Source organism: Ambystoma mexicanum, chromosome 9, assembly GCF_040938575.1.
Source record: "Ambystoma mexicanum isolate Mex_15411 chromosome 9, UKY_AmexF1_1, whole genome shotgun sequence".
In the NCBI taxonomy this organism is placed as follows: Eukaryota; Metazoa; Chordata; class Amphibia; order Caudata; family Ambystomatidae; genus Ambystoma; species Ambystoma mexicanum.
The window spans coordinates 734,340,389-734,368,103 of NC_090931.1; the positions used below are offsets into that span (position 1 = coordinate 734,340,389).

At 46.1% G+C, this 27,715-nt stretch overlaps 1 protein-coding gene across 1 annotated transcript in view; it reads right to left on the reverse strand.

The window, feature by feature from the left end:
* LOC138488557 (ferroportin-like) overlaps positions 1 to 27,715 on the reverse strand; it is a 65,255-nt gene that overhangs the window by 8,046 nt on the left and 29,494 nt on the right. Inside the window, exons 5-6 of the mRNA XM_069615631.1 lie at positions 19,169 to 19,295; positions 14,266 to 14,511 (exon numbers count right to left, since the gene is read on the reverse strand). Of these exons, the coding sequence (XP_069471732.1) occupies positions 14,266 to 14,511; positions 19,169 to 19,295 (373 nt within the window). The remainder of the gene's footprint in view (positions 1 to 14,265; positions 14,512 to 19,168; positions 19,296 to 27,715) is intronic.

The following is a 27,715-nucleotide window of genomic DNA, read 5'->3' on the forward strand; positions in this document are numbered from 1 at the left end:
TCCATAAGCAATTCCTTGGCAATTTATGGCCGTAAAATGCCACAGAAAACTATTTTACGAGCAAGGAATTTGAAAGGCTTGTCACAGCTTTATTTAAGTGCAGCATTGCCAGCTGGAATTCTGTTCTGTGTTTGCTCAAGCAGTAGGCATTGTGATGTCACAACTGAAGTGAAATAACTGATTACATAGCAGTGGTGATATCATTTTCTTATTACAGGTCAGTTGTGATGTGGCGACTAGCCTGCAATCAGTTGTTTTCCAGGCTTTTTGTTGTAATGGGCCTCTGGGTGTGGATGCAGGATGGTGATGTGACATGGAACTTGGGGTGTTGGTGTGGCTGGGTTCTATGGGTTCCTACTGTGACCATTGCAGTTGCTCTGCTGGCTGGGGTGGATGTTGCAGTATTTCTATCATCGGACTTACCTGTGCGCACAGTCAGGAATAAACTTACCTATTACTTACTTTCTGACTCCAGAGTGGTGTGTGAGCCTGAGAACCGCATTACTTCACTTTTATATGGATATTGCAGGCTGCCGTGTACTATTAAGAAATAATTAATACTATTGGGTGTTGTATTGTGCACAGAATATGGTCTGTTGTAAGGATTAGTGGTGTCAGTTCCTGATCCACCTGCATTTCACACAGTACATACAGAATGCAAAATGATGTCATTATATTGCCATAGCCCTCCTTACGGCACCCAACACACTGTTGCTTGCCTCATATTCAGTGGCCGTCCAGTGCAGCATGGAAGCTGCAAATGTGGTTACACCAATGAAGCTATTGACTGCTCTTGCATCATTGTATAGTGCTCACCATAAAGGAAGAAGCCCAAAGAAGGCCTTTGCTGGGGTATAAAGGCAAAATTGGGAATGACTCTTTTCGGGCAACCAGCTAAGGTGTTCACAGTTATTTTATTTTTATTTTTTTTGGGGAGAAAAAAAAATTAATTACACCTTTACAAATAAACATCGAGAGATATAGTACAAAAAATTTCCAAAACACTAATTTACACATTACCATAATAGACTCATTTAAGATAAAAACATCATTTGTACCACAGTTTGGTTGCCATGCATATACTTCCCCATTTCTTACGTTGTTAAACATTTTCATTCATGAACATAAAAAATTGATAATAATTTAAAATGCAGCCTTAGTAATACTAACTTCTATTCAAGAACATTATGAGTTAAACCACGTGACCGTCAGGCAGATCACACCTTGGTCCCTATGTGCGAATCCTGGCACATTTCAAAGATCAATTCATTCGATCAAGCCTTCTACTAACAACGTGAGAAGAGATTTAACAAGAGATCTCGCTGTCCAGGATACTACCCAGATCAAGACGTCCCAAGATATCTACCATTTTTCTGTATATGGGGTATGTGTCTTAAGTAAAGTTCACAGTTAAGTGCACTATTACCAGTTTAAGCCTATAAACAACTATGGACCCATTCTTCTCTTATGCCAACTGTACCGGAAACCACTGGAAATTGAAGACAAGCAACCAAAATACTGGAACTGAAAGGTGAGTCTGTTGCTATATGTAACTCTAGAGAAATAGGGTCCATGATTTTAAGGAAAGGCCTAACCACATGGTGGACACCAGAGACGAAATTCTACAAATGATACATTGGAAAGCAAATATAGGCAAGCGAGCGCTTGCAGGAGACCTCAGTCTGACTGGTGTTAGCTAAATAGAAGCTGGCAAGTCAAGTCTTCATGCTGACAATCGTATTGAGGATGCAGGGACCTGGTTCAGATCCCGGCAGGGCCGACTCACAAAAATGGGACTTTCCCATGTTGTTAAATCATGTGTGTAAATCAGGCCCTTTATCTTTCCGAGGTAGATACATTGATCACGGAATTGGGTAATAACAGCAGATATTAGTACAGCAGGTATCAGCATGAAGCGCTATATAAACATGATATTGTTAATATATAATGCTAGTACAATTGAGCTAGGAACAGTGGTCGCAGTGGGCGGAAGCAGTTGGGAGCGGTGATCCTCAACTTTTATTAATTTTTTACTGTTCCTATACTTTTATTTTAAAAATAAACCATTCAGGGATGTTTTCGTTTTAAAATTAAAGAGTAGAAATAATTTGGAACAGGCACTTAAGTGCAGTGCACTGAACATTCCCTTAAACTGCAGGTGTGTTTGTTTGGGGGTTTGAATTGCACATGGAAGGGGGCCTGGTGATGGGGTTTGTGGGGAGAGAGGGCAGGTCAGCAGGGAACATACTTCTTTTCGTACACTTCGACCACTGGCTAGGAACAAAAGCATATATGCGCAGAGCGAATTTTATTAAAGTCAGAGAGCATTTGTGCAGTGCAACTTTCTTCTGCAGCAAGGTGGCCCGTCAATGGAGTTAGACCTGACCCAGAATTCTTGCCACATCTGCTTGTTGCTTCCTGAGCTAGTACAAGCGAATGGTAGCAGAGTAGGTGTGCAATATCAGTGCATCCCTTTACGAAGGAGACATGCACTGGCACTAAAGAAGACCACGTCCACTGGCATGTCATCTTTTTTTTTGTGCAAATGTCCTATATTTACCCATCGCGGTGCACACCTTCTGATGTGCTTTCTCAATGCCTTTGTTCATTGGGAGACAAATGGGCCTCATTACGAGTTCAGTGGTATCCTGCCAGTGCTACCGGCGGGTTGCCGCAGAACGCAGAACACCGTTCCGCCACCTGATATCCCGGTGCCACAGGGACATAACAAGTCCCGGCTGCCCAGCATGTCAAGCTGTGGAAAGTGTAAGGCATCCGTTGTTAACGGTGCCAGTGCTTCGGTGAAAACCATGCCTGCAAGGGCTGATGCCCCCGGCTGGTCACACCTGCCGGAGCAAAGGCCTCTGCAGTCATGCTTGTAGTCTGGCGGTACGGAATGGGTGCCGGTACGCTGCTACCAGTACCCTTATTTCCGGACCACCAGGCTTGCAGTGATGCCCATTGGCTCAAATGTGCAGAGAGGTTCAAACTCTCACAGTTCACATGTTTATCTCACTGGGGTTTACAGAGCACAACTACTGCCAGGTCCATTGTCTCCTGGCACTTAATAAAGGACTCTTGTGACAAGCTGGCGGCATGTTGGGGATATCATGGGTAGACAAACCTAGTCAGATGTGCTGCGCTTTAGGAAATACCACTTTGCCCCTATGCAGCATGCCACCTCAAACAGACCGTGCCTGGAGGGAAGCGTTTGAACTAAGTAACAAAAGCTTGGAAATGAGTGAAGTGTGTTATCATTAGATATCAAACTAAACATCCAAGGCGAAAAATATAATCAGTTCACTACAGAACATGATATCGCGAAAGGACATGAAATGTGTGTATGGTGAAAAAGGATAGGGTGATGTGGAGAGGGGTGTCCAGTCAAAGTTACGAATATTGAATGCCCTTTTTTGAATGCATTTTTTTTTGTTTCGTATAGGAAAAATTAGTGGTATTTTCCCCAAAAAACGGGCTTTAGGGGGGACCCCCAATAAAAAAATAAAATAAAAAAAACAGGCATTCAATTTTTTTTTTTTTTAGGTCCTTTTGGTTCTAAAGTATTGCATTCAATCCTTTTGTATTCAACCCTTTGACTATAAACTGTGGAGAGGCAGTACCACAAGACAAGAAGAAGGGGAAGGAGTAGAGAGAAAGAAAGGAGTCGCTAAACTAATCATGAGTTTATCAAGCTCTGAACTTAATTCCTATAATGAAAATAATTATATTCATTTCACGGTTTGAAATAGGACCCCATTCTGGATTCCGACAAATTCGAAGAACCATAACAATACATGGAATTTTGATCAATTTACTGGTACTCTCTTTATTGACATCGGGATGAAGGACGGAGTCCTCCCCACTGTGATTGAAGTCTCTGCTGGGCATGATAAGCACAGGGCTAAGACCCAGGCGCTTAACAAGGTGAGCTCTGATGACAGCTAATGGCAACAATAATAACTCAAATAATTAGCATGCGGGTAAGAATGTGGGAATCCTGACAGCTAATCAGAAACTAGAAGTTCTGGGCAAAATGAACCAGTGTAGCCATGGATCTTGATGCGTGTCGGGGTTCCACCATTCGCCCTGATGCTCCCTGCTCACCCTGCTTCACCACCCGCTCCTCTACACTGAACTTTCACCCTTGCGCCGCCTATGCTTTCCAGCTGCTCAGTCTTCCCTTTGGTGGCCAAGGGAGTGAAATCTGTTCTTCATTTCCATGGCTTGAAGGCGGAGTCATGGCAGAAGACAGATGGACCGGGACTTTGCCATGATTGCCTGAAACCTGATCAGGGCTCTAATAGTCTCATTTCCCGTGGCTGCAGACAATACAGCCTCTTAAGTGTCTCTGAGCCCTCCTTATGGGCCCGAGCGAAGGGCTTGAGGGCATATAAGAGGGCATATGGCCTACAGCTGCAGGCAATTATGCTTAATAATATGTTTTACAAAGCACATCTTCACAGTTTCTAAGCACTGTAATAATAGGTGTTATTATTTGCCAATTTTGAACCAACTCATGCATCGTGACTGTATCGATCTTGATCTTTTGGACATGCTCCGGTGATGTAGCAGCAGTTTCGGAAAACTAACCAATCAGGTGGGTGCACTAGGTGCCAATAGTAATGATGTGAAGATGGCCAATGCCCACCGTTTATGAGGAAGTATGCCTTAAGCTTCATGGTATTTCTCTTAAAGGAGGCAATATGCCTCTTCATTGCCACCAGAACATATTTACTCTCTTTCAGCTGTTTCCAATCAGTACATCCAGTTCAATGTAACAGTTTGTACACTCCACAACATATTCCGCTACAAATGTCCCCTTATCAAGTGATTGATATCTACAGTGCAAATAGTACAACTAAAATGACACTTCTTCTTCACCAACTATTGACCTGCTTAGCAAAACCTCTCAGCACAGGTGACTCTCAGAAAACTGGTTACTCTGCTGCTCAAGCAGAGGGTGTTCGAGGGTAGAGTCTGTCATCTATTTCTACCAATTCAGGGTTGCAAATGCAAAACACCAATGAAAAGGCCAATCCTTTGCATGAGATGTTCCATCTGGGAAAGGGATTTCAGTGGCTGTCCCAGAGTGTTTGTATGTGAGTGTCCATGCCAAGCTGTCAGTGGCTGCCCCAGAGTGTCTGTATGTGATTGTCCATGCCCAGCTGTCAGTGGCTGCCCTAGAGTGCCTGTATGTGATTGTCCATGACCAGCTGTCAGTGGCTGCCCCAGAATGTCTGTATGTGAGTGTCCATGCCAAGCTGTCAGTGGCTGCCCCAGAGTGTCTGTATGTGAGTGTCCATGCCCAGCTGTCAGTGGGATTTCGGGCAGTGCTTTGACCGCTATGGGTAACTACATTACACTTTCTTCTTTGCCAGGATTATGTCAGGGGAAATCAAACACCCGGGAATCCACCTCAAGGACACGCACACCTGGAGGTCTTCCCTGCCAGAGTGTTCTATGCACTCTGCGCTATGTTTGCCACTTCTGGGGCACGCCAGCATACAACAACCCTGTGAGTGGGCAGAAATTGCTTGTGCAAAAACATTTGCTGTGCACTTTCACTATCGCAAATTCGCCTACCCGCGGAATCTACCCAATTTTAGTTTTATCTATTAGGTGGCTCGAAAGCACCACCTAGAAGCCAAAACTATTGCATTTGAGTAGAGATAGGGAGAAATGGCATTAAAGGAGGGATACAAAGCTTATAGGTGTTGTTTAGTTATTTCCCACCTATTCATTGCCCATGGCCCTGCTAATCCCTATGGCCATTCCCACCCAGTTCCTGACTCTCCCTGCCCAAAACACCTCCTTATGGAAACTCTTTGAGCTAGCTTTATGAAGCCTTACCATCAATCGTTGTGCTCTAAGGGCCTGCCAGTGTTTTTACAAAGCAGTCTTATCAGAGTTAATGGCTTAACTGGTGCTGTAAAATCAGCTACTAGTGAAACAAAAAATGTCTTAACTAGGTCTACCTTTAGCCATTAAATGCATGAGCAGTGTTTGTGTCCTTTACCGACATCCTGTTAAAAACAAGCCTTTGGAAAGCCAAGAGTTTTGGCGTGTGTATATTAGGCATTTCCCAGACACTGCTATCATATCCAGAGGTATTCGCACCATTTTGCAGCTGCTACAATTGATGGCCAGTTAAAAGCACTACAGCAGTGACTGGCAAATGCCTTTCCCATGCCTACATAAAAGCCAAAACTGTTGGCATTTCCATTGCTTGTTGCAACTTGCATGCACACTCAGAGGATGTGATCAAAGTGTCAAGGGCTGGTTCTCCCATTGCTCAGTCACAGGTGGCGTGTCTAGCTATCAGCTGATTATCATAGTCCTAAAACTGGAGGCAGCACCCTCTTTCTATTTCTATCAACCGCCCCCGTTTCGGCCAGGATTGGTCAAGGTCTTTCACCCCATTAACTGAAGTAAGAGCACTGCTAAGCAAGAGAAAATGTCGACTTCTGTGGGCGCTCGACAAAAAATGATTCTCGGGGATGAAACGAATGGCTTGAATGTCTGCTGACCAATTATCATTAAATTTTCCTCCCACTAAAGAAAAATATCAAATTTGCTTGCAGTATGTTTTCGGGAGAACTGCTGAGGTGTGGGGAATCCAACTGGGCGGCTTGGGCGCTTTCTCGTTTGCAGGATTAGTGGTTTCCAGATCACCCAGACTGCCACAGCTGCACAAACAGAATGGGAGGGGCCGCCATACTTGTCGCTCGAAACCGCTATAGACTTGGCCCGGCATTGAATTTTCTCAGGTGATCATCTCTGATGGGTTTGGAAATACGCTGTCGGAGAGTCGTGCGGGCATATCATTGCTCCACTAAGAGAAACGAGTACCAATCTCTCAGAGCCTGCAGGCAGCTCAGTGGGCAGAGAATCCCCTGTGCATCACCAGAGCGGATCCTGGCACAGATCCCAGTCGTTCAATTGTTATCCTCGTGGGATCGACACATGCGACTGAATTGGAGCAACAGATGTGCCAAAAGACAAAGCCCTGGACAATGTTCCACGAGCTGTCAGCGTATGATAAAAACATGTGGGTATGTCATCACTAATGATACCGCAATCCAAGTGAGGTGTTGATATGAAGCTTGATCTGACAGTCAACTTATTATCTGACAGTATAGCCAGGAATTATTATTTTTTGGTTTTTCCTCCACGTGACCCACCAAAGTATTGATTAAAAAGTGGAAACTGAGGGAAAACAGTAATGGCACACTATACCAGGGTCAGGGAGTTGAACCTCCGATAAATACCGGGGTTATTGGATGGGAGGATTCTATGCTCCAGTATTCATTGGATATCTCCCTAAAAGAGGTGAAGAGGCAATCCTCTCGCAAAAAAGGGGTGAAGTCACTTATTTGGATGCATTGCCAGCAGAGCTTTTTAGCGCGGAAGTGGGAATATGGGGCCCTGTTCTATGGCAAGTCTTCTCTAGTATTAAGAGCCCTCACCTTGTTCCAGAGACTTGGCGAGATGCCATAATAGTACCCGTCTTTAATAAATGAGAAAAGGATGACCCCCAAAATTATAGACCCATCTGTGATGAATCAACCTCCGGGGCACCAGTGGTCCAGGGATGAATATCGGTTTCTAAACCATCAATCAGACCCACACCTCTAGTACAACAGAAGGGATCCGAACAGATTGGAAACACAAGTAAATTATAAACCTCATTGTCCAATTTTGGTAACGTGTATGGAACGGCAGGCTTATCTCTGCAAGGTCGTGGATCTTTGGTTAGTTGCAATACAACGAAAGTGCAATTATTACCCATTGATGAGAGGGAATGTGCAGTCAAGGTTGTATACAAATATCTACTTTATTATTATTACAACAGACAGTTATAACACACTACAAAATACAACACACTCTGTAAAGGAACACAGAGGACAGACAGTTTCAGTAAGGAAGGGATGCACTCTGGATACTGACAGAAGGGTAGTCGGTAAAGCAATCCGTTGTAACTGTTCAAGGTTATTTGGTTTTAGCACCAAGGGAGCAAGGGGTCGTAAATGTCACTAAGGGGCCTTTGGAGAAGGACTAGAGGACAGAACCACAATATACCTGATGCTTGAGATGATCTTGATGCTCGACAGCGTTGAGTCGGTTCAGGGCGCCTTGCAGCTCCTGCGACAATCGGGCAGCAGGCAGTTCAGCAAGCTAGGCTGGATGGACAGCTGCAGACTGGCCTACACAGCGGCTCAGGGTCAAGAATTGTCTATGTGCTGGTTGGCGGATCTGGAATGCAGGTCGAGGTGTCTCAGACGGCTTTAGTGACTGCAGCATGACAACAGCCAGTGGTGCAGCTGGTCGCGGTTCGAGGGCTCGAATGCTTCGAAAATGTCCTTAAAAGATGGACGCTGGTTGATGCTTGTTGTGGCCCTCCTTCTAGCTTCTTTGCTAGGCACGTGTCATCCTTTAAGGCAGACATCCTAAAGTTGATGAGAGTGTTTGCAGGCAACGGTCTTGTCCTTTGTTAAGAGACTCTCAGGCACTTCCCACCTAGGAAGCTTGCTGGCAGAACCTAGCAGGGAATACTGTGTGCTGGCTGGGCACCGGTTCTGGAGCTTTTGGACAAGTCCCCTGAGGTCAGTATCTACCTCTGTTCCATGGGAGATGTTTAGGGGAGGGATTTTGCTTCCCTCTTGGGAATCCTGGCCTTCCTTCTCTAGCCGAAGCTGTAAGGCAGACTGTACCTTCAGCCAGGGTCCAAATGAGTCCTTCCTCCTACTCCTTTTAAAGTCGTCGAATGATCTGCTAAGAGAGGGGCTTGGCCCCCTTTTAAAGCCAAATGGGCCCCAGTGATTTGTCAGTCCAGAAAAAGTAGACATCCCTCAATCATAAGGCCATGTACTATATTGGCCAAAGATCAACCGCCTCATGTGTTTAGTATTAGAAATATATAGCCATAAGATTGACTAAAGTGCGGCCATTTTAAGGTGACTGAAATTGCCATTTTGTTTTCTCTCTAACGTTTGCTTTTTGCCTTCTGTTAAACTGCTTTGCTGAAATATTATTCTGCTCTACTAGTGCATAACGCAGGGCCGCGAGAGACATGTTGAAACATAATGTAGCAACCCAGGCAGAAATGCCCGGTCTCCTCCCTCGCATATCCTTGGAAGTAAGCAGCAAGGCATCTTAATCAGTCCACAGGTGCCAGTTAGTCTCGAAAACACAGTAGAAATGCTAGAAGCGAACATTACATGACTTCAATTATGCTCTTCTTTGCGGCCCCCCTTTCCTGAGCCCTGTAGAGCCCTGGAGAGCAAGTTGACCCCAGTACACGAATAGAAACTAGGAGATAGCAAGGCCTGGAATGTGTCTCTCCCATGCACGCAGCTTGCTTGTAAGAACAGAAGCATTGTGTTCTTTTAAACAAAGACTTGTGTCTGTAGGCTCGCGAAAATTGCAAACTGTTGCTAACTGAATGTTCGAAGGTGTCATACTCGTCACCATTGTCAATCATCATGCCCAATTTAAAGGAAATGTATTAGGGGCAGTATTGGATGTGTCACTGCTGATTACAAGATGCTTGATTTGTATATATATAACTGTTGTATGATTCTCTGTCTCTTGCATCCCCTGGGGTCTGGAAACACATGTCGCGGGACGTGGGACCCAGTTGGCCAACTGAAACTATTTGCTTTGCAATAAACCCTAGATTTTGGGAATACAACCTTGTGTCTGGCGTATCAGTTTGTGTGTGGTGATTGTGCCTTGTTTCCATATGCAAGGGTCCCTCAGGGGCCCCTTCAGATTGGTGCATGCTAAGCCTACCTTAATGAACCAATCCTGGGTCCCCACCAACAATCTTCTGTTATGTGTGAGGTAATAACCAGAGTGCTTTGCAACAGGAAAGGTAAGGGGTGACAACATGTACTACTAAGTTGCACCCATCACCCTGTCTGTTGTGGATCAAAGTGTCTCTCTGGTTAATTGAGCTCTCTGTGGCTTCTGATCAAATTGCAGGTCTCCCTTGAAGTTTATGGCGAGAACAGACATTCTGCCTCCATCAAATAACATACATTTTCCCTCTGAAAGAAGGTCTCACTGCAGGGGTTCCCTACTGTAAACAGTTGTCCCAGACATGACATTCACTGCCCTTCATACAGAGGGGTGGGAGCCAGCTTCAAGTTGACACATTGCATATCAAAGAGGTGATGTTTCCTGTCCCCTTTTGTCAGTTCTGCGATCAGGTCTCTTGCATGCTTGTTTCAATTAACTCTCATCAGTATGCGCTGCCACCAGCAGAACCTCGACGATAGACAGGGAGGATCCATGGAGCCTTTGATATTTTATCAGGCTGGCCATGGCAGGAGGAAAGTGTTGCCTTCCCCCTTCCTGAGATACTTTGATATACCTGTGCATGTCACATTCCAGCTGAACATGACAGGGGGAGCGCGGCTCTAGGCTGTGCCCACTCAGAGTACACGTGACTATGTGTTTGTTGTGCAGTGAGCATAGGAAAATGTGTGCAGTTTAGCCCCACACATTTTCCGAAGTTGATCTCCCATCATTTAATTTCATTAAAAAAATCATAAAAGGCCAGTCGAGTGCACACCTGCCATGCGGATGGTCGAATTCCTCACACCATCTCTCTAATTGATATGGCCTCAAAAATATATGGGAAAATATTAGTGGGGATACTAGAAGACTGGCTCTCTCAAGATGAAGTGCTCTCTGATCAGCAGGCAGGGTTTAGAATGGGTGTAGGCCCACTGGACCAGGTTTTTAGGTTATCCTTGCTATGTGATAAGTATATGAGATTGAGAAATCAAAAGCTGTATTTAGTGTTTATTGTATAAGTGTCAGTCTTTGCCTCGATACCTAGAGCACAGATATGGGCATACTTGTTTCAGTTGGGGGTCCCTTTAAACCTCCTAGCAGCTATTTGCAGTTTTTATTTGGGCAATTAGGCGCATGCCTGTCAAAGCCCTTCCCGGTTTATAGGGCTGTTAGGCAGGGTTGTGCTATGGCACCTACATTGTTTAGTCTATACATTAATCAAATTGCAGAAGAAATCGGAAGGTGTGATATGGATGCCCCTTTGCTGGAGGGACAAATGGGAATCCTTTTGTTTGCTGATGATACAGTATTGATTAGCAAAATAAGAGTGGGTGTCCAAAGGGGGTTGAATGTATTCAAAACCATAGCAATGAGGACGGGACTTGAAATTAAACTCTGTAAAACTAAGGAAAAGCTATGGGCCAAGCAGCATGGAGATTCATTTCCCCCTATATGTTTGGGAACCAGGGAAATTGAGGGAGTGGGTTACTATGATAATTTGGGGGTTCGTCTTGATGGTAGTGGTAGATGGGAGAAACATATGGACACATCCCTAATTAATTACGTAAGGCAAAGGGCAGCCGTGCAGAACTTTGTTCAGCAGTATTGTGTTAAGGCAGTTCCCCAAAGTCTAGAGGTTTTTAGGACCTGCGCTAATACCTCAGCTCTGTATGGAGACAGGATTTGGGGGCACTCCGACATTAGGAAGATGGAGCAGAAAGAAATGGCCTCCTTGAAGAAGCTTTTCGCTCTTCCAAGGACTACCCCGTCCCTCCCCTCACAACTGGAGTTAGGGGTGGACGGCTTTGTGTATGATGCCAAGTTATGTCCTTTTTTTGTGCAAGAACACTTCCATGGGTTAGCTAAGTGATTGGTCTGAGTGCAAAACTTGGCGTTCCCCCAATCCTTGCTGCGCATCAAGAAAATGTGATCACGAAAGACCATATCAAGCAGAAGTATAAGAACTGGTTTTATAAATCAAGGTGTCTGGACATAGGCCGGTAGGCACAAAGGCGAGATATCTTGACCTGAAACAATCCCTTCGTCAGGAAAAGTACCTCACGTTGATTGAAGATAAGGAGGCACGAAACCTGTTTCTGAAAGCTAGACTAGGGATACTTCCACTGGTAGGGGTTACACGCTCTTGGGGCAGAGGAGACACATCAATGTGTAGAATTTGTGAGAAATAAGGGGCTGAAGATCTAATACATTTCTTGTTCCTCTGCCCCTCTGCGGCATAAGTGGCTTGTTCTAAGCTATGAAAAACATTGTATTAAGAGTACTATAGTGGCAATAGAACTCTTTTTATGTAACTAAAGTAAAGCAGACTTTCAGGCGCAATCGCAATTTCTGAAAAGAGCTTGGCACCTAAGAATTAAATATATTGTTCAATAGCTTTTTCTTGTGGATGTTTGTATATCAATGGTTATTACCTATTTATATTAATGCTATTCTGTAATTAATATACCATGGTCTGTTGTGGGTTGCTTCTTTGACAATTTTAGTCTGTAATATTGTGAGAGTTTTTATTTTTAACTTGGTATTTTGTCTGTGATTTTTATTGTTTTTGTGTTTACTTTGATTACTATGGGCCTCATTGCGAGAATGGAGGTAGCCATGGAGCTATTAGCGCCATGGCTGCCTCCGTTCCGGGCTCCATTACCGGGTTCCTGCAATGGGGACTTACCGGGTTACTCTGACATAGGAGGACCCGGTAATTCCTCCTTGTAGGAACCCATCCCCATTCCCATTTGAGCCCCCATAGGGCTCAATGAGAATGGGGAGGGAGGTAATAATGGGCAGACTACATCTGGTCCGTTATTGCCTCCCTCTTCCCCTCGCGGGACCCGGAAAGCACGCCTTGTTTTACCAGGCATGCAATCTGGGTCCTGCGATGGGAAGCTCATAATCGGCACTCCCGGAATGAAGGGGGCCGGTCCCGTACCGGTCCCCTTCATTCTCGGAGCGCCAGCTTTATAATGAGGCCGTATGTGTCGAAATAAAGTGCTGTACTACTACAGTAATGGCTTTCATTTCCCCAAATAAAAGCAGCTCTTTCTCACAGCATCCCTCATTGCAGTTCCCTTTGCTACTAGGTCTCACGTGATCAGCTCTGACAGGAGCTGAATTGCAACTTTTATTTTACATATAAACCTGGCTGCCCTATGCCATTTTTTCTTCATTCTTTCATGAAACTGTGCAGGGCTCTGCAACCTTTGGCTCTCCAGGTGTTTCGAACTACAACTCCTAGCTAGTTAGCACAGTAAATAGTGAGAGATCATGGGAGTTGTAGTCCAAAACATCTTGAGAGCCACATGCGGCATTACTCTGGAATAGAGCTTTAGAAGACACTTCCACCCCTCACTCTCAAAATGTAAATAAAACCACGAATAACTGCTCACGTGTCTGCTAAACAATGGACTCCTAGTTGAATTCACTAACAATTTAAAACACTTTCTCTAAGTGCATGTTTAAAAACAAAACGTGAGTTGGGCGTTATTCCTGCCCTCCTTTCCTTTTTATCAGAACATGTGAAATATTTTCAGTCCAAATTCCATTCGCACCCGGGAAGGGTGCTCAGCCAACCAGGTGGCTGAAAATGCAGTCGAGATCTGCCAGTGCCCCGCCCGCCTTCCACCAGCCTCAGGAACCCCTTCCACATGTGCCACCATTTTTCATCCGGTGCCTCAGCACCTAGGCCCTCAGTGTCTCTGCCAGTCACCCTCTCCGCCTCCCATCTCACAACCCCTCACCCTACTAACATGCTGGCCCACCTGGCTCCACCGCTCCTTCCCTTCGGCCCACCAGCACCATTCACACCAGCACCATTCACACCCCAGACTGAACCCCAGGGTATGAATAGCAATCGCCCCGGGTTGGTGGAGTAGTACAGAGCTGCTAATGGCCATTAGCCATTAGCAAGGCCCTCGCTTCGCTCAGCGTTGTACGCCCCCAGTGCAGGGTGATAGCTATATTCCCCCATTTAAAGTCAGCAAAAGTTTAGAGAGAAGGGCATTGTGATGTCATAAAAATGCTCTGTTATAAGATAATAGTACTACTCGGACGTCACAATTGCAATAATAGGAAATTCGTGATTTCAAGTCTATACTGTCTAGAGTTTTTATTTGCTCTACTGATAATGTGATATAAAAGTACTTCCTATATCATACAACTATTCTGTTTTAGTGTATATATTTTATATGTTTCGCGCTCTGAAACACTTGTGTACGAGCACGATACAAATAAAATATCAATATCAATTATTGTTGTGATTTCTCCTGATGACAAACCGTTTTCAAAAGCCGAACAGCTGTGTACGCTTGAAGGAACAGACCACCAAAACGTTGCACCACTCCTATAAGGCACACCAACAGAGGGTTGAAAGCATACTTCTGTTACTCTAGCAGACAATGTTGGTGTATGATGATACCCCCCCCCAGCATTAACATGACCTGTCTAAGGTACCTTTCTGCTCCTTCAGTTGTCTCATTTCTTGTTCGTCCACCTTCTGGCCAGCTTTGACCGCGAGGGCTGGAGTCTTCTGGTAAACCTTCCAAAGTATGAGGTACTCCAAGCCCATGGACAGTACATTCCAGCCAGCAAGAAATCCACAACCAATCACCAGCGAGCCAAAGGTCAGTATCTGCCCAACTGCTAGTGGAGACAGGATATTGGTTACCTGGTCAATTCTTCGCATGGTGGCATTCATGGCTAGGAGAGATTTCAAGACAATGGTTTATCATAATGACTGCAGTGACTATATTTACAAGAAACATTTGTGTCGTATATGACAAACTACTTTGGCAATAATTATATTTTATAACGATTTCAATAGCTCATGACGTCTCTCCGGTGAGCTAGGTACGTTGTGCACTATGACGTCGCATGATTTTGTTAAGCCCTGGCTCTACTTTGCCAAATGGCACATGCCCCGATATGGTTGCCCATAGGAACCTTTCAGTCAGGATGAGTAGAGCAGCATTGGTTTGTAATAATCAGCAGGAGTGAATGCCTACCTACTCTTGTAACACAATGAAGAAAGTGGCCTCCATTTAAAAGCCTGCCAGTTATTTCCTCAATACACGCAAGTTATTAGGCCACATCTCATCAGTTCACTAGTCTTTATTATAGCTGATTAGCCTTTTTTCTGACGGGTGTTTTGCTGCGGGAGTTTTGCCGAAAAAGTTAATCAAAATATTTTTTGAATTCTTTTTGGGGAGGGTTCCCCTCCCAAGCCCCCTTCATTTATTTTTTTTTGATTTCCCTCCGTCCCAGCCCTTTATTTACCCTTTCCCACCACCCCCCTAAAAAATTGCGATGCATAGTTTCGGCAAAAGACCCACGGCAAAACACCTGTCGTAAAAACGGGTGTCAGCAAAAGGACGCAATACCGTCACATTATGTAGTATTTAGGGTTCTTCATGTAGTAGGGACCAGACTGGAGGCATGTATGTATAAATGGAAGTTACTTTATTTAGTTACAGGGTAAGTTATAGGAAGAGGGTGGGAGCACAAGGTATATACACATCTTCACTGGTCTCTCTCCCATCCTGTGTGTGTCCCAACTGACCCCACTGGAACCTTGGTGTAGTGTAGGCTCCGGTCACTAGGCTACATTCTCATACTTGCATCTGTGCACCAATACAAGCAGCATACCACACATTACCACTTTGACAGATCCAGCATCCTGCATTGGTCATGAGTCAGTGACTGCGAGAGGTGGCTGTGGGGACCGTTTGCAGCAAAAATACAAGAGGGAAAAGTAACCGAAATGGTGATGGGATAAGACTAGTAAGGAGAGGAAAAGACAGACAAAGTGGATATGGCACTTAACGAGGAACAGTAAAGGGAAAAGAAATAGGGTGATACAATAAATATTTGATGCTCTGGGATAGTAAAACAAGGGTGAAGTGCTAAATATGAGAAGCAGAAATGGAGAGGAAAAAAGTGGGATTGAAATGAAGAGTATTAAAAAAAGATGGCAAAGGAACATGATAAAGAAGTTTTGAAGTGGGGAGGGAGTAGCGCTGTTGTTCTCATAAGAGATAAGATGTCCCCAACTGTACGACAAAAGAATATTGCAAGTCTGTTGCTTTGCTAAGCCAGGTCCTCACTCAATAAAAACTCTAATAATAATGAAAATCCCCTGAAAGGTCAACTTGCTTGCTCACATCACTATATAACACTCTTCTGTGGCATGTGATGTTCTTATAAAATGCTCTTTGGAGTGGTTTATCTCTTATACTTCCCAACGTATAACAGTGGGGGTCATTACGACACCGGCGGGAGCTGTGCCATAAAAAACGACATGGCTGCCGCTGGAATTGTGTTTTTTTCCGGCACCTGGCAATGGGGAGTGTGCTGGTCCGGTAACAACGATGCCGGCACACTCATAATCAGGCCCACTAGTATTACCATTCATATGAATGGCGGGTCCTAAGTTTCTAAAAAACGACATTAAAAAGTCAATTTAGTAAGACTGCACTGTGACCGCAAGCAGCGGTCTTTCGAAATCGAACTGTGACACCCTTGCCGCACACAAGTGCGCACAAGGGCTGACAGGCTCAGCGGTACCCGGAAGCGCAGGAAGAGGAGAACGGGTAAGTGCGTGGGTGTGTGTGTGTGTGTGCTGTGTGTATGTATGTATGTGTTTTTGATAAGGGCAGTGATGGGGCGGGGCATGAGAGAGGAAGGTTCTGTGCGCAAAAGCCGAGATTTCAATGTAATTGCGCGGGAGAGTGGGATTGCAGGGTGACGGGGCGGGAGGAGTAAAGGGGAGCTCCGGGGTGAAACACCCCGAGTTGTAAAACAGAAAAAGGCATCGTGCGATCAAAGGAAAAACGGGCAATAAAAGTTGGTCTTTTTCTCATGACACCTTTATAAAGAGATCTTTTCACGTAGAACCAAATCGTGGTCAGTGGGTATATAAGTTATTGTTTTGAACAAGGCACATGATATAATAATGTGTTCAAAACCTATTTTATATATAGATGAGTGTCTTGTGTCACCCTGGATCCCTGCGCAAGGGCCGGTGATGGCCATACTGGTGCATGGCATCTATGTCGACTGATCCTCATGCCCACATCTACTCGAGCAGGGAGAGGGGTGAGCCTGTGATTCAGGATAGAATCCATGATCTGCAGATGGGGATTTGGTAGTAGGCTGTATCAACAGAGAAAGAGGGCGCTGTAGGATTGGAAGGAAAATCCTGAGAACAGCTATGAGAGGCAAGAAGTGGAAGGAGTATGACATGGTGTGAGGAGGGTCATCAGTGACAGAAGGGGCTGCAGAGAGCTCTTCAACTACTTTGCTTGGGCCATTCATGCCTAGCCCAGCCTTCACATTTTCCAGTCCATCTTAAATCTACTCAATTTTCCAAATACTTTTTCTGTTATTCTCTTCCCTGCAACTGCAAGCCAATATTTTATTTTGTATACTTTTCTGTAGCATGCTATTTCAGACAAGTAAAGCGCGTTTGGGACTATGCTGTAAACACTGCATAAAAACACCTCAAGGAAGATGATATATACAAGCAAACCCTCGTCACTCCACCAGGCAAAAGGTGTTGAATCAAATGCAGAACAGAGACTTTCTTTACCAGAACAGGAAACTACAATGTGAACGGAGGATAGCACAGGGGCAACGTGCTGGTCTTGGAAACAAGACCACGCAGCGCAACAGGGTACGGTATTAGGCGCGTAATGAAAAAAACATTTAAATTATATAAACAAAGATAGATGTTAGCAGTGGATCCATTGTGTTATTTGCTTATGTAGGATTATATTAATTTACAATAAGAGAATCATAAATCGACCCGTGTTTGTTTTGGTGAACCCCTTTCCTACATCGCTTTTATTGCTTGCAGGGTATCAATATTAGCCTCAGATGAAGAGCCGTTCAAGGCTCGAGCCACGTGTTAGGCTATTCTTCGAATAAATCCCTTGGACTTAAGGCTATTCTTCACATAAATCCTTTGGACTTCAAGTTCTTATTTGCACTTTTCCTTGGCGCAGTGTGACTGGGAATTGCTCGTATTTCATTTGCTTGCAGGGTAACTGAGGTTTTTTTTTCTCCTGAAAAACAAAACTCTTTGTGATTTTGTAGTGTTCTATATATTGGGAAAGATAACCCCTCACTTTCAAGGAGCTTCAATACAAGTATGTCCGAAAGGAGGCCAGAGCATTAAGACGGGAGGGTGATGACCAGGAAGAACAGATGCCTCCTTGGATGCCAGAAGCATCGCGGGTCGGATAATGAGGAGGACATGTTCCGGAGACTTCACGCAGAGGGTAGTCTATGATGAGCACTAGTGCCAGGATCTCACATTCGGCAATGGATCGACTCCGGGCTCTTTCTCTGTGCCAGGATATAATTTGCCAATTAACCACAACAAAAAATATCTTATTGCCATTAGTACCCCGGCCCGTTGGATCGGGGTGCTAACAAAAAAAAAAGAAAAACGGCAAAATAAATGGCTGCCGCCATGGAAAGGGAAAACGTAGTCCGTTTTCCCTTTCCATGGCGGCCATCGGGAGCGGACGCGCTGGGAATAGAAGTGTTCCCAGCACGTTCGCTTCCAAGACTAGAAGAAAAAAAGAAGGTAAGTGGGGTCGGGAGGGCGAAAGGGAGGGGATGGGGAGGAAGAAAAAAAGAAAAAAAAAACGTACCACAGTCTCCGGCGGGTCACGATGGAAGCCTCCAGCCGTGTGGAGGCTTGGAGCGGGGTTGGCCCCGCTCCGAGTCTCCACACGGCTAGAGGTTTCCATCGTCCCCCGCCGGAGAACGCGGGATAGAAGGTAAGTGAGGTGGGGAGGGAGGAGGGAGGAGGGAAGAAAGGCTTGGGGAAAAAAAAAATCTTACCTGAGTCCCCCGTGGGGGACGAAGGAAGCCTCCAGCCATGGGGAGGCTCGGAGCGGGGATTGCCCCGTTTCGAGCCTCCGCATTGGCTGAGGGGCTGCCCCGCCCCTCGCCGGGTACAGAGTAGCCGGCACGCACGGCATGGACGGGAATACTATGTGGTATGGCTCGCAAATGAGCCAATCACCACACAGTATTCCTGTTCAGCCGCGCGTGCCGGGTACTAATTCTAAATAAAGTAGTTCAGCAGTCAATGGAATGCTAGTTTACTGATACAGGTTTAAAGAAACTGCAGCCTTTTCTGTAACATTTCCAAATCCAGGTTCCAGTGCAATCTTTAAAGGATGGCAGCTCTATCATCATCGGGTTATATGGTTTTATCTAACAAACCAATGTGTTTTTTAGAGCTATTCAACTGAACTTTGCCACCTCTGAAAATATGTATTGCTTTCCAGGAATGAAGAAGAGATTCTTAACTAGTGTGTTTTAGCGGAAAGAAGAAAGACTTTACCTGCCAGATTTGTCCGGTCTTCGCCAGCAACCACAACGATCCAGTCTCTCTGAATTGTGATGGACGTTGCAGTACTTGCCAGGTTGGCAATGTTCCCTATGGCGATGACTACGATATAGCAAACTATCTGACAATAGAATACAGAGAAAAGCATTGTCAGAAAAATGGCCGAAGGCAGTTTTCAAGAATCCAATATGTGTGTCAGCCATCTTTAGAGTATTTTTTAAAGTAAAACATAATTTCAAATGGAGGACCAGAGAAATGTGCTCAAATATTTGGAATCTGTGAGCAATGAAGCCCTTTTCTAAGCCTACCAGGGCTGTCACTGTTCACATCTTGAAATTCTACATGGATCCTTTTATGAACACGAGGTGCCCCACACTTAAGTGTTGGATAAAGTTATTTGTATTTATTTATTTATTGCCTATTTATAAGGCGCCTATACACACTGTGTTTCCAAGTGCCACAAGGCAAAAAAAGGGAGAAGCGGGGGACAGGGGATTAAAAACAGTAACGGTCCTACTAGGCCTTGTGACATTCAGATCATGCATAGTGCAGCAGCAAGAAATGCAGGGGGTAGGGAAACGGGGATGGGGGTTGCAGGGGTAGGAGGGTCCGGGGTTAGGCAAGTACTGGGGGGAGCCCAAGAGGGCAAGTGCCAGGGGATGAACGGGGATCACCGACTAGTGCAGGGAAGGTGAACCAGACTCCGGAGTGGTGCCAACTCTGCAGGCTGGTCAGGGAAGGGGCCCGGAAAGGCAGTGCTAGGTTGGGCGGGTGCTGAGGCAGACTGGACACAGGGGCCTGATGCCCTGTAAGGCTCATAAGGGACCATGCCGCCAATCACAGCAGTTAGACGGGGGGATTAGAACCAGGAGGCGAGAGAGAAGGAAGAAGAGAAGAGCAGGGTCTTTAGCCGTGTCCAGAACTTAAGGAGATCAGGCTCAAGTCTGAGAGAGGCAGAGAGGCCATTCAAGAGGGAGGCTCCTGCCGAAGATAGAGATCTACCTCCTACTCTCTGCTTGGAGAAACAACGTATCTGCAGAGAGTTGGAGCTAGAGGACTGAAGTGCTCTAGCCGGGAGGGATTTAGGGAGAGAGAGTTGGATATAGGGGGGTCCCAGTCCCCATAAACCCTTGTAGATTATGCAGAGGGTCTTGAATTTGATCCTTGCAGCTTCTGGGAGCCAGTGGAGAGATATTAGGGCTGGAGAGATGCAGTCCCTGGGATTGAGGCCAGGGAAAAGTCTTGCAGTCCGATTCTGTATTTGTTGGAGGGTGCGGAGAGAGGAAAGAGGAAGATTCAAGAAGAGGCTGTTGCAGTAGTCTAGCCTAGAGAGAACGAGGGCTCTGGAGACATTGAGCTTCTGGGGGAAGGTGAGGAAAAGGAGAATGCCTCTGAGGAGGTGGAGTTGAAAGTTGGCTTTCTTGGCAAGGGCCGTGATGTGAGGGGAGATTTTAGCCTCACAAGAGGGTGAGGGTTGGGGGCCTCAGAAGGCCAGCCAGAGAGTGGGAGGGAAAGAGGGAGCAGGCATCTCCATGAGAAGAGTCTTGATCTTACTGACATTAAGGCAGAGATCATTAGCCGTGCACCAAGCCTGAATAACAGTCAGGCAGTCTGGAATGAGAGGAAGAAGGGGAGGATGAAGATGGAAGCTTAAAGGAGAGCTGTGTGTCGTCAGCATAACACTGGAAGTGAGGAGAGAAGGTGGAGATCAAAGGGGCAAGGTAGATGATGAAAAGCCATGGTGATAGGATAGATCCCTGAGGGACGGCACAGGTAGAGTGAGAGGTGGAGGAGAGGAAATGGCCCATTTGCACCTGGGATGGACGGTTTGATAAGAAGGATGTCAGCCAAGCCTGTGCCCGGTCCATGATGCTGAGTGTATCTCTGAGATGATTTATGAAGGTGGCATGATTAACCATGTCAGAGGCAGAGGAAAGATCAAGGAGGTTGAGAACGGAGGGGATGTTTTGAATTTCAGATGTCTTGGTGAAAGAAACAGCCTAAAATGGATGCACTGACTCCTGTGCGCGCCAAAATCTTGAAACTGCGTTTGGGTCACAACCAGAAAAGGCTGCACACCTCGCCACACACAGTCAGGTGGCGTGAAAACAGAGTTGCCACTGCAGGAGCATGCCAGTGGGTTCTGCTACATTCAACATGGAACAAAGCAGCAGAATTGTGCTGAAAACCGAAAATGCCTTTTAAAATGTTAGCTTTGCAACCTTAAAAGATCAGTTCTGGCGCTAGATCCACTCATTTCCATGGAATCATTGAGATTAAAAGGGTACTGCAATGTCCAGGATCATAAGCCATGCCCACCTGGTGCCTTCCTGCTTGCCGCTCTGTTTCCCTACTTAAGGAGCCCTCCAGCTTCTTTTCCTTTGCAGATGGGGAGCAGGTGCAAGTGGATCTAGGTCACCTGGCCTAAGCCCCGCCCACCTGGTGCCTTCCTGCCTGCCGCTCTTTTTCACCACTTAGCAAGCCCCGCCCAACTGGTGCCTTCCTGCTTGCCGTTCTTTTTCACCACTTAGCAAGCCCTGCCCACCTGGTGCCTTCCTGCTTGCCGCTCTTTTTCACCACTTAGCAAGCCACGACCACCTGGTGCCTTCCTGCTTGCCGCTCTGTTTCCCTACTTAAGGAGCCCTCCAGCTTCTTTTCCTTTGCAGATGGGGAGCAGGTGCAAGTGGATCTAGGTCACCTGGCCTAAGCCCCGCCCACCTAGTGCCTTCCTGCCTGCTGCTCTTTTTCACCACTTAGCAAGCCCCGTCCACCTGGTGCCTTCCTTCGCCATCACTGTCTTGTGGCCAATGCTGGATTTGACCTTTATGGACTTCATTCACGGTGCTTCACTCTTTCTCAACTCTCATGCTGGACTTCCTTTGCATCTTGTACTCATGGTGGCCCTGAATCATGCTGTTCCTATCTTCATCTTGTATCCTGGCTTGCAGCATTATGTGTTAATACTGACTTCTGCAATTGTATTCGCTCTCCACTCTTGCTTCTTCACTCTTTTTGACAGCTTACTCTCTGTTCTCTCCTCCTTTCCCTTGTCCCTTTTCTTATCTCCTCCCCTTACTTTCTTCTATGCACTTACTCTATCAGAATTGTCCCTGGACCTAATATGATAGCAATCTCGTCTGTTTCCTCCACCCTCCCATTAATGTTTTTTTCCTCCCCACAACCCCTCCAGGCTATCTGAAATGTTGTCAGGCCTAGTATGATAGTCGCTTGTTTTGTTCCTCCCCACCCTTTCTGCACCCCTCTCCCTCACCTTTTGTTTTTCTCCGGCTCTACCAGAAATGCCGTCAGGCCTAGTACGGTAGTCGCCTGTTTGTTTCCATTTCCTTCCCACTCTCCCCCTCCCTTCCTTATCTATGTCTTAGCTCTTGCACTATCTGAAATGTCGTCAGGCCGAGGACGATAGTTAATTTCACATCCTTACTGTTCATGGCCTGTAAGAATGTGGTTGTATTTTCCCTTGTTCCCTCCCTTGCCTTGAAGCGCTTTGAAACACATTGTGTATAGGCGCTATATAAATAAACAATCATATCATATCATAAATTGTAATCAAAATCTGAGAGCAGGTCTTCCTGGGTGTTCAGCAGAGCAGTTTCCATGCCTCTGGATGCTCTGCAGCCAAACTGGTGGTTGTGAAGACAGCCAACAGATTCAGTGTGGTGGACCAGTTGGGGGATGACCAACTTTTCCAGAGGTTTGCCCAGGAAAGGGGTGATGGAGATAGGGTGATTGTTAGCCGGGCAGGAAGGGTCAGCAGATGGCTTTTTTAGGATCAGGAGCACACAGGGTAGTGGAAAAGAGCCTGTGGCAGAGGAGTCATTACAGAAGTCAGCCAAGGCAGGGGTGAGAGAGGAGATGTTGTCCTTGATGGTTCTGGAAGAGCAGGGGAGCACCTGTTTAGAGGAGACTTTCGTAGAGCGGACTACTTTAGAGACCTCATCCAGTGCAATGGTAGAGAAAGAGGAGAGTATGGGGGATGGAGAGAGGGGGGCAAAGGAGGGCAAGAGGGGAGAGGGGATGGGGAGGGGAGAAGAGGAGAGTGAGGACAGGGTATCCTGGGATTTGGTGGTGAAATGGGAGGCCAGTGCGGTGTAGAAGGCCTGGGAGAGTGGAAGAGAGATGGAAACTGCAGTTGGATTGGCAAGTTCCTTACAGATTTTGAAGAGTTCTGCTGTGTTATTGGCGGCCCCAGAGATGCGGGCTTGGACATGGGCCCTCCTCTTAGAGCGAATGGAGAGACAGTATTGCCTTTGGAGCAGGCGGCAGGCCAGTTTGTTGGAGGATGTGCATAAGGCCTGCCACTTCCGCTCAGCAACTCTGCACTTGTGTTTCAGAGCGGCCAAGTCGGAGTCATACCAAGAATTGCACTTGGAGGCAGGCTTCAAGCTCTCCTAGAATCTCGTGATTGACAATCTGGGGTGTAATCCCTGTCCTTGGTCAGACTACTTTGTTCTGGACTGGACCGTGCCTTTACCCAACCAATAGAAAACTAAACATGACAAGGTTCACATGTCCTATTGAAACCTGCAGAAGCTGACTCCTTTTATTCTAGCAACTATCAACAATCTAGACAGTATGAACTCTGCCGAAGAGCTGGCGGAGGCATACCGCGCCACTCTCGAAAGGGCCATTAATCATCTGGCGCCAATAAAAACCCATCTTGGCAGATGTAAACCTAATGAAAAGTGATATTCCCTCACTATCCATAGCATCTAAGTTCAGGGCTCTGAGACAATGGGGAAAAAAACACGCTCAACAGAACACAAAACCATGTGCTCTATAGTGACAAGTGCCTATAGAAAAGCTATTTTAGATGCAGAAAGATGTTACTATGATCAAAGAATTGCCGGGGCCCCTAACTCACAGGAATTATTTAAGATTCTCAAGGAACTTTTGAACCCCTGTCCATTGCCCTCAGAGGTCACCAAATATTCTAACTGGTGTTTCTCTATTCAAAATGCTATGATCAGCAAATTAGAGAACATTCGTAAAGACCTTCTCACCAAAGCAACACAGGTAACTAAGTCTGATCCCCCCTCTCATGAGCATCAAGACTGGCTGTCCCAAATTTAAATTCCTACCCATTACTGAGCAACTCCTGGTTGATGTCCTTAGACACCTAAAACCTACAAGTTGTAAGGGTGACATCTGCCCAGCCCTTACAGTTTAGGAGTGTGCTGTCCAGCTCGCACCTCTTGTTACCAAATTCATAAATGCTTCCTTCAGGGAAAGCACTGTCCCTGCCAACATAAAAAAGGCCCGGATTTCCGTGTTGATCAAAAAGCCCTATTTGGATCAGAGTGTGCCAGGAAATTACTGTCCGATCACGAATGTTCCTTACCTGCTGAAGATATTGGACAAAGTAGCACAGCTTCAGATCGAAAATTCTTGGTTTTCGCACACAATATTCGAGGCCAAAAACAATCTGGCTTCCGGCAAGGCCATAGCACAGAGTCTACTCTCTTTGATTTAAAAACAAACATCTTTGACATCTTCGATAAAGGGAACCTAGCTCTGCTGGTGCTTCTTGATCTGTCCACTGCATTTGCAGACAGACTATGTCGCTTAGCCCAGTTCTCGGCCTCAGCTGCCGACTGGCTTCTTTCATTCCTCTATGAGCACAAGGCCAGAGTCTTCTCACAGGAGTTGATGGCAGAGGTGTTTTTGGTCCCCTGCAGCATGCCAAAGGGTTCCTGCATGTCACTGACTCTGTTTAATACCTTCATGCTTCCACTTTTTAATCAGGTTGATGCCGAAGAGGTCATCTATGGGAATTATGCTGATTATACCCAGTGCCTGGTGCTGCTTTCAGGAGACTATGCCCTTGATTCCACCGCCCTGAACCTTACTTACGGTCTCATTCAAACGTAGATGCAGGCCAATATGCTTGCCCTCAATGATTCTAAGACTGAGCTGATGACTGTAGGCACAGCAGCTTAATTACAAAGCTGAGCCAAGAATACTGCCAATTTCAAACTGCAAGCTGTACTATAAAAACTCAATCCAGGGTGAAGACCTTGGGAGTCACCCTGGATCAAAATCTGTCAATGAAAGCGCAGGTTAACAGCTTGATTTCATGAACCTCATACCATCTGAAATCATTGGCTCGGCTTTGCCCCTTTCTCAACACCTCCAATTGCTCCATGATTGCGCACGCTATCCTAGGGGCCAAATTGGACTGTTACGCCAGTCTTGTTCTAGGGATTGCCAAAGATGAACTATCTAGACTTCAGGTTATTCAGAATAATGCACTTTGCATAGTGAAGGGCCTGAGTAGAGTTGACCATGTCTCTTCAGCCAGAAGAGCTTTGCATCGGCTTCCTGTGAACAGCCGCATACTGTTCTGTGTACATTGCATTTCGCACCGCTGCCTTTATGGCCAAAGACCTAAGTATATGACCAAATGTCTCTACTGACTGCCGGCTGATCACTCCGGTCAAACAACACCTCCCTCCTGGTCCCTCTACGGACCAAGCGTACTTGTGTGGCAGAGGGATCCTTTCCACACGCAGCTCCCAGGTTCTGGAATGCGCTGCCACTCGATCTGCGAGCATGTACATCACTCACTGTTTTGAAAAAGGCACTGGAAACAACTCTGTTGCATTGATTCACTTCCTGACGACACGACCCGTTTCAGTTGCTGTCTACTGCCTTGGACTACTTTAGCTATTTGTTTCTGTTGTTCATCTCGTCTAGTGCCTCCATGCCTGCGGGCTCTTGTCGCATGATATATAAATAAAAAATAAATAAATAAATAAATAAAATTAATTTGCATGACAGGGGCAAGTGGGCCAGAGTGTTGGCAATGGAGAGATTAAGGTTAGCAAGAGCTGAGTCAGTATGAGAGTCAAAAGCAGGGGTGGGAGGAGAAATGAAGGTGGCAGCAGATGTTGTGACTGATACTCGTTTCATGAGTAGAATGATGGAGAAGGAGACTGGCAGTGCGGGCTGAGGCATAGCAGGAGGGCCCAGAGAACTCCAGATGGGAGGAGAGGAGAGCACGGTCAGACTAGGAGGGAGGTGTAGTCAGAGGGTTAGAGATAGGGATGTCAGCAGATATTAGTGCATGCAAGGTGTGCCCGGCTGAGTGTCTCGTACCGGAGGGAAGAATTGTGAGGGAAAGAGAGTCACAGTGGTCATGGAAGAGTACACTGGCCGCATCAGGAGAATCCGGGTGAATGTTGAAATCTCAGAGGAGGAGAAGCTTGGAGGAGGCGGGCAGGTAAGAGGAGGAGAGGTCGGCCCATTCTGAGAGGAAAGGGGAGATGGATCCAGGGGGCCTGTAGGTGGTGGTGAGGGAGAGGGTAGGAGAGACAGCAAGCCTACAGATCAGGCATTCAAAGTACGAGTAGGATTGAGTTGGTATGATAGTAGTAGGGACCCATTCATGGAAAATAAGAGCCCCTCCTCCCCAGACCGGTTTGCCCTGGAATTGGAGAGAATCATGTAGCCCTCAGGGAGAAGAGTGTCCAAAGCAGTGACGGAGATGGCCTTGAACTACGTCTCAGTGAGAGCAAGGTCATCAAGGTCAAGGTCTTCAGGGAGGTGACAGATGTCAAAGGAGTGTTTGACAGCAGAGTGAAATTTGAGGCAAGCTAAGTGAAGCTGGTTGCTCCTTTAAAGGTCTTTCGAGGAGGGGTATAGGGGCGGGGTATAGCCCTCGGAGGGGGCATGGAGGCTAGAGGGATGGTAGAGGGCGAAGGAGGAGAGTGAGGAAGTTAATGAGAGATGGGAGCCACCAATTCAGAAGGAGGAGATTGAACCATTACAGTGCCATTGAGGGAGACATTAATGATGCACCTAGACGATGTGAAGTGGGCCAACAGCACTTCCCATATGGTGCCATCATTAATGGGTGAGGAGGAAAAAGTCAAAAGAACAGAGACCATGCGGTCAGGAAAAGGTACAGTAAAGAGGATGTCAATGATAGTCTGTCTGGAGGAAGCATTGACATAAGTGTCAGCAACGGGCAATCCTGGGTTGGAGACTAGGAGTGATTTCTTAAAATGTTCTCTTCCAGGCTTCAGGAGAGAGGTAGGAAAGGAGATAGAGTAACAATTAGAAAAGATTGGATAGATGGTGAGCACCATGGTTGAAAGAAAAAGGGGGACAAGGGGAGGCTGAGGGGGGGGGGACTGCACAAGCATGAAGACTCGCCAGGCCGCCTAGCAGCCGGTCAGGAAAGGGGGAGTCAGATGTACAGGAAACAGTATATCAGAGGCAGGGCCGGTCTTACACCAGATTGCACCCCAGGCGGGAAGCATCATTGGCGACCCCCTCCACCCGACCCCTAAAAATAACAACCAGAAAAATGTGTTACACATGTTGTAAATAGGGCACTTCATTAAGAACCAGATGGAAATACAAACGCAATAGAAAATGCATACATTAGACACTAGGTGACAGTCTTAGAATGTTACCTGTATTATGTGTTCAAAAAGTAACTTTTCTTGACTTTGCCCTTGCAAATTAAAGCACAGCATTGGATAGATCCTTTTCCAGGAGCTGCATTCAAATCGGCAG